This window comes from Phyllostomus hastatus, unplaced genomic scaffold, assembly GCF_019186645.2.
Source record: "Phyllostomus hastatus isolate PE091 unplaced genomic scaffold, TTU_PhHast_1.1 phas_contig_477, whole genome shotgun sequence".
Lineage (NCBI taxonomy): Eukaryota > Metazoa > Chordata > Mammalia > Chiroptera > Phyllostomidae > Phyllostomus > Phyllostomus hastatus.
In genome coordinates this window covers 1,534,539-1,549,684 of record NW_025333889.1, presented here as the reverse complement: position 1 = coordinate 1,549,684, position 15,146 = coordinate 1,534,539, and the positions used below count along the sequence as shown (strand labels likewise).

The 15,146-nt window shown below is 63.3% G+C and overlaps 2 protein-coding genes across 3 annotated transcripts in view; both read right to left on the bottom strand.

Annotated features, from left to right (window-relative positions):
- Positions 1-3,442: 3,442 nt before the first annotated feature.
- On the bottom strand, positions 3,443-6,554 carry HES6 (hes family bHLH transcription factor 6). Of its 2 annotated transcripts, none has more exons than XM_045845599.1 (4): positions 6,386-6,554; positions 6,227-6,313; positions 6,039-6,120; positions 3,443-5,822 (listed from the first exon to the last, which is right to left on the bottom strand). In XM_045845599.1, exons 1-4 carry the CDS (start codon positions 6,473-6,475, stop codon positions 5,398-5,400), a joined length of 684 nt encoding a protein of 227 aa, XP_045701555.1. In that variant the 5' UTR covers positions 6,476-6,554; the 3' UTR covers positions 3,443-5,397. The 2 variants fall into 2 exon arrangements, with proteins under 2 accessions (XP_045701555.1, XP_045701556.1); XM_045845600.1 differs by having other exon boundaries at positions 5,550-5,822; positions 6,079-6,120.
- A 4,047-nt stretch (positions 6,555-10,601) lies between these two features.
- PER2 (period circadian regulator 2) overlaps positions 10,602-15,146 on the bottom strand; it is a 31,506-nt gene continuing 26,961 nt past the window's right edge. Inside the window, exons 21-23 of the mRNA XM_045845558.1 lie at positions 14,409-14,604; positions 13,463-13,613; positions 10,602-12,556 (exon numbers count right to left, since the gene is read on the bottom strand). Coding sequence (XP_045701514.1) covers positions 12,407-12,556; positions 13,463-13,613; positions 14,409-14,604 — 497 coding nt within the window. The 3' untranslated portion in view covers positions 10,602-12,406. The remainder of the gene's footprint in view (positions 12,557-13,462; positions 13,614-14,408; positions 14,605-15,146) is intronic.

Genomic DNA, 15,146 nt, shown 5'->3' with positions numbered 1-15,146 from the left:
CCCAAGTCCTTCTTTTGGGGGGCCTCCCAAAGTGATCGTGCCTGTCTTAGGTCGTTCCCCCCGTGGGGAATCTTACCCGTCTTTGGCTAACCGACCAAGCTTTTTGGGGTTCAGTTATGAATAAAGCAGCAGAAGCAGCATTCCTGTCAGGAAGATAATCTTTTGTCTCCTTGCTGGCTTACAGTTCCAAGGGCGTTTCCTTAGCCTTAGCCTAGGTGGGGGTTACAGCTTCTGATACCAGTCAGGGCGGTTCCCAACAGGAGAGAAACATGGATGTGTGGTTGTCTCTGTGCCCCCACTGGGGACCTGGCCCACAACCCAGGCATGTGCCCTGACTGGGGAGCCAACCAGCGACCTTCTGGTTCGCAGGCCCGTGCTCAGTCCAGCGAGCTGCACCAGCCAGGGCGCTTCCCATCTAATTAGAATAAAATCCAAACTCCTGGCCTTGCCATGCTTAAGAGGCCCTTTATGACCGTGAGATCCCTACGCAGGGATGTCCCCGCTCTGCAGCCCACTCCTGGGCTGTGGCCCAGGTCCCTGGGATCCTTGCTTTCCTGGACCCCCATCTCAGGCACGGAAGTGAGCAATGCAATTTTACTTTTGAATATAGGATTGCACTTTTCACACCTTAAATATTTTTATTTACTTTATTATCTTTTTATCCTCATTGGAGGACATGCTTGTCGGTTTTTTAAAAATTTCTTTTTTTAGCCCTGGCTGGCGTAGCTCAGTGGATTGAGCGCGAACTGGGAACCAAAGTGTCGCAGGTTCGATTCCCAGCCAGCGTACATGCCTGGGTTGCAAGGCCATAACCCCCAGCAACCGCACATTGATGTTTCTCTCTCTATCTCCCCCCCTTCCCCTCTAAAAATAAACAAATAAAATCTTTTAAAAATGTTTCTTTTTTTAGAGAGAGGAGAAGGCAGGGACGGAGAGAGAAACATCATAGGTCCGCTAAGAGCCTTGACGATGGCCGAACCCGCACCCCAGGCATGCGCCCTGACCCACGGTGCAACCCGCATCCTTTGTTTACAGATCGATTCGTCCACCTAAGCCACAGCACCTAGGGCTCACCAATGGTATTTGATCAGACGCTTTCTGAAACTTAAACAGGGAAAGATTTCCCAAGAAACCTTTTATACTTTATTCACTTAAAACGCACTACTTTCATGAACATCAGCCGCTGTTGGCTTCCGAACTGTCTGGGCAGCATTTAATACCCCGACCTGCCGGCCGCCTGTAACCCGCGGTCGGTGCCACTGGTCCGGCGGGGGGCCCGGCCCAGCGGCCCGGGGCTGAAGCCAGCGCAGGTCGGTCCGGCGACCTGGGCGCCCTCTCGCCTTCGCCTCCTCACGCGCAAAATATGCGGCTCCAGCTGGGGAGGGCCCGAGGTGCGGGGAGCGGGCGCCTTTATCGCTTCCCCTCCCGGTGCAGCGGATGTTGGGGAGAACGCAGCCCACGCTAGCGGACGCTGAGAAGGTGGGGGAGCCGTACAAAGCCGCCCTTGAACTCGGTTGCCACCCTTGGCACCGAGCTCGCAGTGGCGGAAAGAGTAGCTTCCGGTCCAGGGAGACTTCTGGGAATTGCAGTCCCGGTTGGCCTGCAGCGGCCTCGGACAAAAAGGAAGTGAAATGGTATGAACTACAGCTCCCAGGAGGCCCTGCGGCTCGCCTCCAGCAAGGTGACGTCAGGGGCGTGGCCACGGCCCGGGGAGCGCGGTCCCTGTGCGGGGGCGTGGCCCAAACCTCGCGCATCCTGGAGGCTAACCCCTCCAAGCCTCAGGGGTTTCCCTCCATCGCTCACCGTCTTCCCGGGCCGGTTCGCGGCGCTGAGCGACCCAGCCCGGATCCCCGCTGTCAGGTCGCTGGCAAAGGCCGGAGCCTAGAGCAGAGCTGCTGAAGGGAGTTCAGGCAGAGAGCCTCGAAGGCCGCGGTCAGGCTCTCCGCGTGGAAGTGGGGAGGCGAGTTGGGTCTGCCGCCCAAGTCAGGTTAAGGATGAGAGGAGCGTGCCTGGATTCGGTCGGTGGGGAGGATGACCCAAACGGAGAGCTCGAGCTCATGGACCTGACTGGGTGGAAGTGGGACGACAGATGAAGGAGAAATCGAGGGTGACTTCCAGATTTTCTTTTTCCTAATCAACGGGATGCCGGGAGGTGGCTGCGGCAGGAACTGTAACAGCGCGTTTGGCGGGTGAAAGTCAGTCGTGCCCTCCCCCACTCTGGTTCGTGACGCCCTTCGGGCACCGAAGTGGAGACGCTGAGCGCACAGCATCGAGGGAGAACGGCAAGGGTGGAGATGCGCCCTGGAGCAGCGAGGGCACCTGGAGGAAACGGGCCAAACGGGCCGGTTGGGGTTTCCGGACACGGGCGACCGGGAGGGGCCGAGCACACAGCCTTGGCCGAGCCCACCTTCAGAGGTCGGCAGGGAGGGGCCTCTAGTGAAGGCTGGGACTGGCCAGTGAGGTGGGCCCACCTGAGGACTGGGTGTCCTGGAAGGGGGGGGGGGGGCGCGATGACCGTGCAGAGTGCTTCGCTGGAAGGCCGTGGTGAAACTTAGGGACACGAACCCTGGATGCGGGGACGTGGATGTGCCCGGAGACCTTGACAAGGGCGGTCTCAGTGGAGCGGTGGGAGCCACAGCTTGACGAGAGAGGAAGAAAAGGGGTGAGAGGTGCAGACGTGGGGGCGGTGGGTGGAGATGACGCTTTCAAGGAATTTTCCTTTAGAAAAGGGAAAGGAGGCAGAGGCTAAGGGGGCACGTTGGGACCAGCGAGGTCTCATCTCCCCTTCTTCCAGACTGAGATCATCACAGCTTGTTTGCAGGTCGATGGGAATGACCCTCCAGTGGGAGGCGACATTTATGGTTCAGTGAAGAGAGCAGAGTCACTGAGGTCAGAGGGGACCAAAACCAGTGGCCCGCGTGGGAGGCTGGCGCCACAGGGCATCACCTAGAAGGCAGAGTGCCCAGGCAGTGGTGAGGGCGGTGCGGTCAGCAGAACAATGTCCCCCAAACCCCCAACAACGTGCACACCCTGGTTCACAGAGCCTGTGAATGTCGCCTTTCATAGCCATCAGCGTTGCAAGTCTGATTAAGGACTCAGGACCTCCAGATAGGGAGGGTCTCCTGGATGACCCCTGTCGGCTCCCAGGAATCACCAGGGGCCTTAAAAGGAGAGGACAGTGTAACTCAGTGGATTGAGCTCGGGCTGCGAACCAAAGGGTTGCCAGTCAGATTCCCAGTCAGGGCACATGCCTGGGTTGCAGGCCAGGTCCCCAGTGGGGCCATGTGAGAGGCACCCACACATTGATGTTTCTCTTTCTCCCTCCCTTCCCCTCTCTAAAAATTAAAAAAAAAAAAAAAAACACAATTTTTCCACTTAAAAAAGGAAAAAAAAGGAGAGGGAGAGGAGGGTCAGGAGCTGCGACCACGGAAGAAGGGGCAGGGAGATCTGCACTGCCGACTTTGAAGAGTGAGGAAGGGCCCCTAGCCGGGGAGTGTGGGCACCTCAGAGGCAGGAAAGAGAGTTGTTTACCCTCAATCCCCCAGAAAGGAGTGCAGACCTGCCCTGATTTTAGCCAGTAAATCCCACCTCCGACGGAAGAACGACAGGGTGATACGTGGGTGGTGCTTTAAACCACCAAGTTCACGGCGGTTTACGGCGGCCACAGAGGGCTGACGGTGGAGGATGTGACAAGCGAGGGGAGGAGAGGGAACGGTCCCCGGCTGACACTCTCCCACGGCATCAGAGCTCTCAGCGGTGGCCTGCTCTCCTGTGTCCCTGCGGACACGTCCTACATCTCTGGGGGCGATGACAACAATCCCAGGAGTAACGCTGTCACCCTCTCCCGCCCTGTCTTATGCATGTGTGTCCCTCACCCGGCCCCTCGACAGCTCACCCTCAGTCGCTAAAATTAAGCTGCATCTGGCAGCTGAGGCCTAAGACTGGATCACAGGTCTGCCGGGACACGCCCCTGGTGGTCAGCCCCGGGGGGCCCCTTGTAAGAGGGCTGTGGGGAAAGTTGCTCACTGGATGGGAGATGCAGGTGGCAACCCTGTATTGTCACACCTCGTCCCCAGCCCGGGCACTGCCAACCCAAAGACAGAAAAGCTGCTTTGGGGCCCTCAGGCAGGCGAGGGGCAGGGCTACGGGTGGCAGTGACCAGGCTGTTAACTGACCGCATGCCAGCTGCAGGCCTGGTCCAGCCCCAGGGCTGTCCCCCGACACCCGGACTGCCCGCCCAGCACCCTCCTCCCAAGGTTTCTGACCTCCAAGCCCAGCATGACCTCCAGTCCAAGTGGCCTGCAGCCACAGTGACCTCTCTTGAAGCCATGAACTGGGTCACCGAGGTCACTGGCAATGGTGGAAGCTCCTTCTCAGTCAAGAGAAGTGGCAACCCACGTGGGCTGACATCCCGCTCATGGATGCTAACACAGGTTTTTGAAAGAAACTTCCAGACCATGTGGCTACCAGCCAGGCGTTAGTTTGTCCCTGGGGACTCATGAACTGGAGAGTGATCTGGGGCAGGCTGCTTCCCTGTTGCTTGGCTGCTCTGCAGACACACCCCTCCCCGCGGCACCCTCCTCCAGGCCTCACACAGCCCAGGCCGCGCAGGCCAGGCCTGGGGACCTGCAGGGGGACACCCCGAGGTGCTGCTGTCACCGGGGCAGCACCGTGTCCTGTCTCCACTGCCACTCCATTGCTCACTCCGCTGACCAGGGCGAGCGTTAAACACGGGAAAAGGGTGCTCAGTTTACTATTTACGTGTCTGACACATTGATGACACCACCTCACTCAGTCATACTTCAGAAGGTAACGGACACTCCGAAGTCCTTTATTTAACAGAACTGGAGCACTGGGCAGCAACCAAACAAACTCAAGTGTGCCGAATGCAAGACGCACAGAAAGCCCGGCTTCTCTCCGGCAGCTGCGGGCACTCTGCACGTGCCTCCGCCGGGCCCCAGCTGAAGCAGCAAGCTCAGCCTTCTGCTCAGGCCAGGGCCGCCAGGGCCGCCAGGGCCTGCGGTCTCCCCCTTCCGCGACGCTTGTTCCCAGCACCGAGGAGAGGCTCAGCCCCACTCTGTCACCTCTGCCCCACATCCACACACTGCCTGAAAGGCTTGCACCCAGGTGAACCTTGGAGAGCCCTGGAAGCTCTAGAACATTCTTCCTCCTGCCTGTAGCTCCCTCCCTCCACCCTCCCAGAGGTGGGGCACCAGAAGTTACTCCCCGAAGGACGAGGCAAGGGGCCTGGCTGGACTGGCCATCCAGGACTGCCCTACAAGCCATCCACTAGGAGGGCGGACATCCAGGACCCTGCCCCACCACATCTAGACTCCAGGGAGGAGGGTCTAGAGGTGGGAAGGCTGGGCCCAACTCTGGCTGGCTGGCTGGCACCGGTCACCAGGGCCTCCAAATGCTCTGGGCTACACGGGCAGTAGTAAGACCACCCGGGGCAGGGGGCACCAAGTCCAGCCCCTCAGCAGGTGCATGGCTCAGTTCAGCCTCAGGGGCCTCCTCCAGGTCGGAGCACAGGTCGTCCCCAGGGGGTGGGGGGCTGGGTAGTGGGGACCCCGGGGCCCCTCCTGTGAGCCAGCTGCTTCTCCTAGGGGCTCCCTGGGGCCCGGCCAGGGCGTCCCCCAGAAGATCCCGGAAGCTGCTGCCCTCGTGCAGAGGCATGGACTCCAGCAGATGGTTCAGGAGCTCGGCGGCCACGGTGGCGTCGATGGCCTGGCACGTGGACACGAACGTGTGCACCTCGTGCATGCACTGGATGTAGCCGGCGGCGAAGCGCTCGCTGGCTTCTGCCTGCAGCTGCTCGAGCCCTGCGCCCGGGGATGGGAGGGAGAGAGCCATGTCCCCACCCACCCGGCCAGCGGTGACCGGGCTCGCCCAGGAGACCCTGGGGCATGCCCTGTTCCTTGGTGAACTCGCGATGCCGACAGCACAGGGGCGCCGGGCCTAAAAACCCCACGCCCCTGCCAAGGGCAGGTGGGCAAACGCGCCCCGTGTCCCAGCCCGCATGTCCTGCGGCCACTCACCACGCGCCCATCCCCGCAGCGCGCCCTGCACGCGCCGCACCGTCAGCTCCAGCACCTCGGCGTTCTCCAGCTTGGCCTGTACCTGCGGCGGCGCGGACCCCGGGTGGGGAGAGGAAGTGAGGGTAGCGCCGCGACCCCCACCCGCCCGCTCGGATGTCCCTGGGCACCTGCCCGCCCGCCTGCCTCACCTCGGTGCCGGCCAGCAGTAGCCGCAGTTCCTGCAGACTCTCGTTGATCCTCGCGCGCCGCTTCTTCTCCACCAGGGGCTTCCGGGCCTGCGAGAAGCCGGTCACTAAGCCCCAGCGCTGCCCCCCACACGCTCGCACGCCCACGGCCCGGGCCAGCACCTTGCGGTCCACTCGTGTCTCCCAGCCGCCGTCATTCTCCCGGCCTGCACGGTCCCATCCCCCGGCGCCAGACGCCGGGGACGGGGCCATGGTCTGCACCACCCGAAGCGCAGCTAACACCCCCAGCGCCCTCGCCGAGCAGGGATCGCCACCACCACCAGCCTCCCCCTCCAAGGTCTTCCTCCAGCCCCGGGCCCCGCCCCTTTTATAGCGCCTTATTTGCATCTCAATGCGTGGATTGGCCGCGTACTTCAAGAGCAGCTGGCCGGAGGCGCACGACAGCCAATTGAAGCGGCGCGCTTTGTCCAGCCCCGCAGCCGGCGTCGACCAGCAGCTGGCGGGGCGTGGCCGGCGGGCGTGGACCCCAGCCGGGCCTCAGCCTGACCCTCGCAGGGGGCGGCACCCGAGTGGGCGGCGACCTTGGGAGCAGCGGATCTTGGGTGCGCCAGTCTCCCTCCGCACCCGGAGCAACGCCCCCAGGTCAGCTGCGCGTGCGAGCACCCATCCATCCATCCCCATTTGGGTTCCCAGATGCCTCCCCAGAGGAGTGTTGTGCGCGGGCGCGCTTCGTGCTGAACCAAGTGGGGCAAAGACAGTCAAGTCCGCGGTGTCCAGTCCGAATGGAACCTCGGGTCTGGACTGGTGGGGGCTGCGGAGCTCTGGGGAGGTGGGAGCTCATGGGGCAACGGGGGTGAGAGCGAGCCCTTGGCCCCCTTGAGTTCCTTGCGGGTTCCTGTGTCCAGACGCCGCACCCTCTTCTGCAACCCTCACCCTATTCCGGGATCCGAGCCGGGCGTGGTTCGCAGCCCGCCGCACAACTGCTCCTCCAGGCTCCCCTTCTCTGGCCACGCCCCCACCCCCCACAGCTACCCGTTCTTTCCTGGTCCTCATTCCCATCACCGCCCTAAGCCTCCACCTTCCCCGAACGCCCTTCGCTCTATGGTCCTGCTTTGACCTCCCCGTGGCTCCACGCCCTTTCCCACTCCCACTGCCCCCTCCCCCATCTTTCCCTGCTCCCCCGCTACACCCCTCCAGTTACCCACCACCACCCGCCCTTCCCTGATCCCCATTCCTGCTCGTTCGCCCTGCCCCCTCCCTCCAGTCCCCTTCGCGCCCCCCGCCGCGTCCCCCTTCGGCTCCCCTTTTACCCCTTAGCCCCCCCCCCCACGCGCGCACACACTGCTCCAGGCTCCTGGAGGCCGCCGTCTGGACCCGTAACTTGATGCCCGTGACAGTTGGCAGCTGCAGCCGCTTCGGGGGAGAAAAGCGGAGGCCGCGCCAAGAGAGACAGGTGTTGGCCGCTCTTTTGTCTCTGACGCCTTTGTCCCGCGGGCGGGCAGCGGGCGCGTCTGAGTCCCACAGACGGCCCGCACCCCCGCCGCGGGCGCCCATCTGCCGGCCGGGCCTCCCAGCGGGTGGGGGTGCGAGCAAGGGAGCCCAGGGGAGCTTTGGGCAGCGCCCTGAGGACCCGGGTCTGACCCTTGGTCCACCGGCCTAGCGCCTACTTCCGCGCCGCCAGGGAGGGCTGGAAAGCCAAGATGCCTTCTGGTCTTCACCTTCTGCTGGAACACTGTCCTGCCTCAACCTTCCATGGCTGTCTCCTCCCTGTTCAGGCCTCAGTTTCCCTCATTTACCTTGTGGGAGCGCTGCGCCCGCACCCAGTGCCCCCTGCTCACGCAGGATTAGGACTGTCAGGGTCTGGTCGGCAGCCTCCTCCCCTGGTCTGGGGCCAGTGCGATGTAGGACCCCCACCCACCTGGTCTTGTAGGAGCCCTGGGTGCCTAGGGCACGGCCAGACAGATCTGGCAGGTCTCCAGGCGGCCGGTTCCCTTCAGGCTCCCCGCCAGAGGGACCTCCACAGGCAGGGCAAGTTTAGTGACAGCTCTGCAGGTTCCCCCAGTCACCTCGCTGACTTCGGGGAGTCCCTGGGCTGTGCCCCTCGGGGGCCTTTTCCCGAGCAGGCAGGCCCCTGCGGCTTTCCCAGACCAGCCGGGCTCGCCCAGGTGTGAGCCCGGTGCTGTCTTCAGCCTCCCCTGCTGTCCTCCGTCTCCCCTGCGAGCCAGAAACTCGGCTCTCTTCCTGCTGGCTCCCCTGGCCGCTCAGACCCAAATGCTCTTCCATTCCCCACGCCTACGGGGGGCACTAACGGGGGTGGGCCCCTAGCTGGCCTGTATCTTTACTCTTCTTTGCCGTTTACACACCACCCCAGGGAAGCAGACCCCCCCCACACACACACACACGTAACTACAGGAAAGTTCTCACTCCTTTGAGGAATGGAAAAATAAACTCAGTGATCTCTCTCATCCTGTTTCCTACCCCCTCTTTGGCCAGTACATTATTTGAACAAGGCCGAACGTGTTCTGGAACGCTCTCCATGAAACACAGCTCACAGCGGTACAGGGCAGTCCGGATGCCAGGGGAGGCCTCAGGGAGAAGACGGACAGAACACCTGACCGGACGGGGTCCCGAGAGGGGTGCCGGGGGACGAGGTGACAAAGGCAAACGGCACAAGCACGAATCGAAGGGCCACAGGGAGCCCCAGCAAAGGCAGACGGAGCCCCAGCGGAGAACGTGTTGCTGGCGCCCCGTCCCGCTCATGGCCCCAGCACAGTTCATCGGCATCCACCCTGAGCACCCGTCTGCAGCCGAGCACCGAAGACGTCCTTAGGGTCACAGGACGTGACATGAAGTCAGCTGCAGAAACCAGGGACAGGGGACCACCGTCAGAGAAGGGAGAACGTGGAGGGAGGGCTGGGACCTGGGGGCCTCGTCTGGCATGGGGTGGGGGCGGTCGGGAATGCCACCGGGAGCTGAAGGAAGGAGAAATTGTGTGCTGGGGGAGGGCTCAGTGAGCGAGTGGCCTTGGGCAGGGGGGAGCGTGAGGAGAGAGCTGGTGTGTCCTTGACTGGCCGGGACGTCACCCGAGGCCCCGTCTTTGAGGTCAGCCTCAATCCCCCTCGGTGGGCCCACTGGTCAGCTGGCTTGGTCTTTTCCTTCCAGACGCCTGGCTGCCCCGTAGTGGGCCTGCCAAGCCCTCACTTCCTCCTTCCCGTGGCCTCTCGGAGCAGAACCGCTGCCTGCCGCTTGTCCCTTGCACTGCCCCCACCTTCCAAGTTCGCCTGCCCAGAGACTTCCAGCACGTCTGGGCCCTCTGATCCCCTCAGATCCAGGGACAGAGGCCAGCTGACGCTGGGCAGGGCTGTGGTGGCCAAAAGGGACCAGGTAGCAGCAGCTCTGGCAGCGGGGGCAGCCTGCGGATGTCTAGGTCACTTGTGGGCAATCAGCCTGGGGGGGGGGCCTCTGGGAAGCTCCTTTCAGTTTGTGCCCTTGGGGTTCTATGGTCACTGAAAAGGCAGTCAGGAGTCCCCAGAGGCACTCGGAAGTCCGGTGGGCCAGCCACATCTGGCCACGGAGGCGCTCTGTGCTCACCGGGAGGACTGAGCCTTTCTTTGCTCCCCCCTCCCCCCCGCCTTCCCTCTTACCGCCTGGATTTCGGCAGCTGGGCCAGGGGGCAGAGCCAAGCCCTCCCTGCTGCTCGGGAGCCTCTGGAAGGCTGGGCCCTGGGTCCAGGACCCGGTCATCTTCCTGCTCGGACCGCTCCCGGAGCCCCGCCATCGCTCTCTCCCGTTTTGACCAGGCCCGTATGGCGCCATCATGGCAGAAGGAAGGCCAGGGCCGCTGGGGTCGGGGGTGATGGCGCCGTGCCGCCTGATCACTCTGTCCCTGCCGTCAGCGCACCGGGCCAGCACCCAGGTGGGCGCCTGGGGTCCTGCGGAGCCGAGCGGAGCTCCAGGGGCTGAGCAGAGCACCCCCGTCCCACCCTACCTGCACGTGCAAAGGCCGGGAGCACTTGAGGCCAGGTCCCAGGCTTCGGCTTCCGCCCCAGAAAGTCCCCGGGGCAGGGGCTGCGGGACGTGTGCAGTCGCAGACGCGTTGGACCGGAAGGGACGCGAGGAGCCGGAAGCGCGCTGCGGGGGGGGGCGTGCGGGGGGGCGTGGCGAGGGGGGCCCCAGTGGAAGCAGGGTCCCTAACCCGGAATCTCTCGAGTTCCGTTTAAAACCACCTTCCGATCATCTTTGATCACCTCCATCCAGTTTCCCCCGGTGCTACTGCAAAGACTCATGCACATAAAAATAAAAATAAAAATATACTCGCTTTATTTACCAATGCTCTAAAAGGCAGAAGGTCATAAAAAGACACAAGCAGCCGAACGACGGATTGCACTGGGCGGAGGAAGCCTGGTCTGCGCCCGAGCGGCCCGCAGCGCCTGAGCGGCCCGTGGGGGCGGCGGGGGCGGCGGGGCCGGGGCTCGCCACGCGGCCTCGGAGGCTGCCTCCGCCTCCGAGGGAATGTAGTAAAAAGGAGGCTCAGTTTAAAATCGAGGACGTTTCCGGGACACCCGTGTAAGCACACAGACAAAGGACAGAAGACGACTGGATACATGGCGCTGTGTAAACAATTCCACAACAGGCTCCCAGGGCCGGCCCCGGAGCTCGCCGAGGCGGAAGCAGCGGTAAACATTCACGACGGTGGAGGCGGCTCTGGCAGTTGGTGTTCGCGGGGGACGCCCGTCGCCGGGTGACGACCTGCCTTCCGAGGAGGAAGGCTGGGCGCAGTTGGCGGCGGCGCATTCCCACTCGCAGGCAGGAGGACTGCCCGCGGGAGGCGGGCACCTGAAGGTGACAGTGCTTCGTAAAACAAAAAAACAAAAACAAACAAAAAAAACCCTCGACAGTGTTTTGTGTTTGAGTTTCCGGAAAAGAGGACTCAGTCCGGAGCAGGGAGCAGGGCGGTTTGACCAGGAACGCCACCTGGCTGGAAGGCCGCTCCACAGCCCGGGCGCTGCTTCTGCACCCGAGAGCAGGGAGCCTGCCGCCTGGTGGGGGGTCCCTGCACTCAGTGCGGTGGTGACTTGATTGTCTCATGAGCAGGTGCCTCCTTCCAGGGACCGGCGGCACTTCTGCCCCAGGCTCCGGGGCATGTGGCCCGACGTGCGGCTCTGCCAGCAGCCGGGCAGAGTGCCCTCACCCTTCCCCAAGGGTCCCCATGGCCTGAAGGTGCCAGAGGCCCTGGGGGACGCCACTGCAGAGACCGGAAGCCGTGCCCAGCGAGGGGAGGCTCACCAAAAGACGGGGGCCGGGCGGGAGAGGCAAGCTCACCGCACCCAGCCGCACAGCGCCGTCCCCGCAGGCTCCCTGGGCTGGCGGCTGCTCTGCCAGGGCCAGAGCGGGCGTCTGGGGCGTGTCAGCTGGAGAACACGAGTGGGTCCTCAAAGCCTGGCCTGCAGACGAAGTCACCGCAAAGAGGTGGCCGACCACCTGTTTTTCATGGACGTGCTGGTTGCGGTCGGAAAAGGAGCCGAGGGTGATGCAGAGACACCCGGGAGGGCCTGGGCGTGTATCAGTCCGAGGGAGCTGGTCACGCAGACAAGGGGCCTGGGTCCGATGCGGGCCCGCCCCAGACGGCTGCCGCTGCTGTGCCTGCAGCCATTCGATGCGACACATTGGGAAAGCAAGTCAGGAGAGGCAGTCGTCCTCACTGGGTATGTTTCAAAAACATCTAGTTTGACTAGATGACGCTTTAGATAAAAAGCAGCCCGGAGACAGGGCCGGGTTTGATCTGCACACTCATCCCCAGTGACGCCCCAGAGGCCGGCGCCCTCTGCGGGGGGCTGCGAGTGGTTGCAGCCTGGTGTGCCGTGTGGGGACACCCCACGGAAGCTCAGTGCGGCCCACGGACTTGCAGCGCCCAGGTGGCCTCCCCGGCGCTCACAGGGGCAGATTCAGTCTTTCTTAAGTTGTATCCCAGCAAACTCGCTGCCCCGTCCCCGAAGTCCACATTTATATTTTAAATAAAAAATATATTTCTTTCCAAACACTTCCCTCCCTCCACAGTTTTAAGTCACCCCTTCAAAAAAATGGTTCTTCTTCTAAAACAAACAACAACGAAAAGTATGTCCGCACATCTCCTCAGAAACCGATGCTCTGAAGCTCTGTCCATCAGCCCAGAGGGGTGCAGCAGTTACGTCTGCCCCTCGTGTCTGGGGCTTGGGGCGGGTCCACTCTCCTCTTCTTTGGGGCCTGTGGCTTCGCGGAGCCCCAGGGGAGGGCCATCTTCCTCGTACGGCAGGCAGAAGTCGTCGTTCCCCTTGCTCTCGCAGTAAACACACTCCTTGAGGGAAAAGAAGGTGGAATCAGCAACAAACGAAAGTGTCGTTCACTTTCACTTCACTGCTGAGTGTGGAGCAGGTGACCGCTGTGAGCCCTGAGGCTGCGGAGGAGGGCCGGCACCCTCTGAGGGGGCCCTCCTGCTCCTGGGGTCCCTGTGTCCCGCTCCCCTGAGCCCGAGCGGTGGGGAGCCTGGGCCCTGATGGGAGAGGTGGCTTTGCACAGGTGTAGGCTCCGCCCCCAGTGCCTCCACCTTCCTCCCGTAGGCCTGGAGTCCAGTGACCAGCCTAGGTCTTCTCCTCCGTGAAACGGGGTCGCAACAACATAAGGAGGGAGGGAGGGCTCTGGGGGGGGGAGGGGACGCACCCCCACTGCGGCGGGGATTGGGCTGTGCAGGACAGACGGGGCAGGAAGGGCAGCAGTCCAGCAGCTGGGGGACACTGGGACCCGACAAGAGTGGGGAGAGGGGTACAGACAGGCATTCAAAACAGCTTTAATTTAAGAAAGAGAGAGAGAGGTCAACTTGTTGTTCCACTTATTGATGCACTCACTGGTTGGTTCTTGGATGTGCCCTGACCGGGGATCGAACCCGCGTCCTGGGCGAATCGGGGAGGAGCAGAGACAGAAGGGGCAGCCGGAGCGGGACCGGCACAAAGAGCAGAGATGTAATATTCCCGCTCTTCCTGAGCGGTCTGCATGGGCGTTGAGGGTTGATGGTGGGAGGGGTGTTCTTTTTTAAAAGGGGAAACAAATTGACAGGAAGAAAAAATTGAACCTCAGCACGTGCGGCTGGGTCTCCTGCTCGCTGGGTGCCGCCGTGCTGGCCCTGGGGTTCCCACGCCGGGAGAGTGCCGAGCACGCCCGCGCAGCCCATCGGGGCGCCATCCTGGAGGCCGGTCGGGGGGCTTACCGTCACGTCCACGGCCTCGGGCAGGCCGCCCGCCCGCACCCACGGGTGCACCTCCTGCAGCTCCTGCTTCTGCCCCTCGGTGAAGCGGGGCTGCAGCTTCCGCAGCAGCGCCAGCCTCTCCCTGTCCTCCCTCAGGACGGCTTCCAGGTCCCTGTTCCGCGCGCGGGGGGACAGGCGGGAGCGCGTCAGACTGGGGCCGAGTCTCCGTGCGTTCTCTAAAGGACACTCTCGCTTCCTCTCATCACTAGTCATGGGGTTTCAGGGCGTGTTACTTCACGCAAGTTTCCTTTCCGTGTAAAACAGGTCACTCGCGTTAAGGTGACCTGACGTCCCAAGTGCACAGCCCGCGGTCCTGTGGGAGCGCCAGTCCCAGCCCCGAGTTTCCTTTCACTTTAAACTGCGCGGGAGCTGGGCGTCCCGTCTGCAGGCACTTGGCTCTGCACCGGGAGCTGAGTCTGGACGGTTCCCACCAGGAGGCGGTGGGGCAACGACCTTCCCTTGCCCCCTGCCAGCACGGGTCCCCCCAACCCAGGGGCCTGGCCGTCCTGCCTCAGGCCGGGGCTCCAGGGGGGCAGGGCCCCGAATGTTCCTTGGAGCAGCCTGAGCTGGAGTCACAGCTGCGGCACAGACCCCGATGCACCACAGAGCAGCTGGCGGCCACAGGCTGGTCCCCCGCCTCGACCCCTGCGTCCTGCCCCTCTAAGACACACACACCCCCATCCACCCCTCGGGGTTCCTGGGCGACCGACAGAGCCAAGGAGAGGGCGTTGGCACAGATGCCTCGTCACCGTCAAGTGTGACCCTCGGGAGGGTCACCAGAGGCCCGCGGCACTCGGTTCCCTCTGAGGGACCTTCAGGGGGAAGCCCACCACTGGTGGCCTGGTCTGGGGACTCCCTGACCCAGCCCCGCCCGTGACCCCGGGAAGGGCCCGCGGGCGGCGGTTACCGGGAAGGCATCTGGTACGTCATCATGACGCTGTCGTCCGTGTCTGCCATCAGCAGCCAGACGGGGTCCTGCAGGACGCACTTGATGAAGCGCCGGCCCTCCTCCACGTCCGCCTTCGCTTTCGCTTTGTGGTTGTTCTCCGAGGAGTCGATGCTCCCGAAGTACTTGCTGGTGCGGCTGGTGTTACTGCTGCTGCCTTTAAAACACGAGGGAGGGGAGGGTGGCCAGTCGGACCACGGACGCCAAGGCCAGCCTCGCGGGACGCATGTGCAGACACTGGCCAGCTCGGTTGCGGGGGGCGGGGAGGGAGTGGAGAGGCCCCGTTTGGAGACGTGCGCCGGTGCGGGGGGCTGCCCCCTCCCCAGTGCTCAGACGGCTGGACCACGAATGGGGGACACGGGCTCGTGCCACAGGGGCGGCTCTCCCGGGGAGGCCGGGGCAGCCCTGCGGACCCGTCTCAGAAGTGGCGCGGCCCCCCCGGCCCTCGGCCCCTCTCGCCGAGCCAGGCCACGGAGATGGCGGTTTGGCTTCGTCAGCTCTAGAGCCCCCAGGAGGGGGCGAGGCCAGCGAGGGCCGGAGCAGGGAGGCTCACTGGGGACAGTGGGGCCTGGGAGTGTGGGGAGGTGCCTGTCCGGGACAGCAGGTCCAGCTCACGCTCGACTGACCGGTGGACACAGCGCGTGACCCAGACACGAGGCTCCCCAGAGAGAACCAGCTCAGGAAGGGGAGCCCTGACTG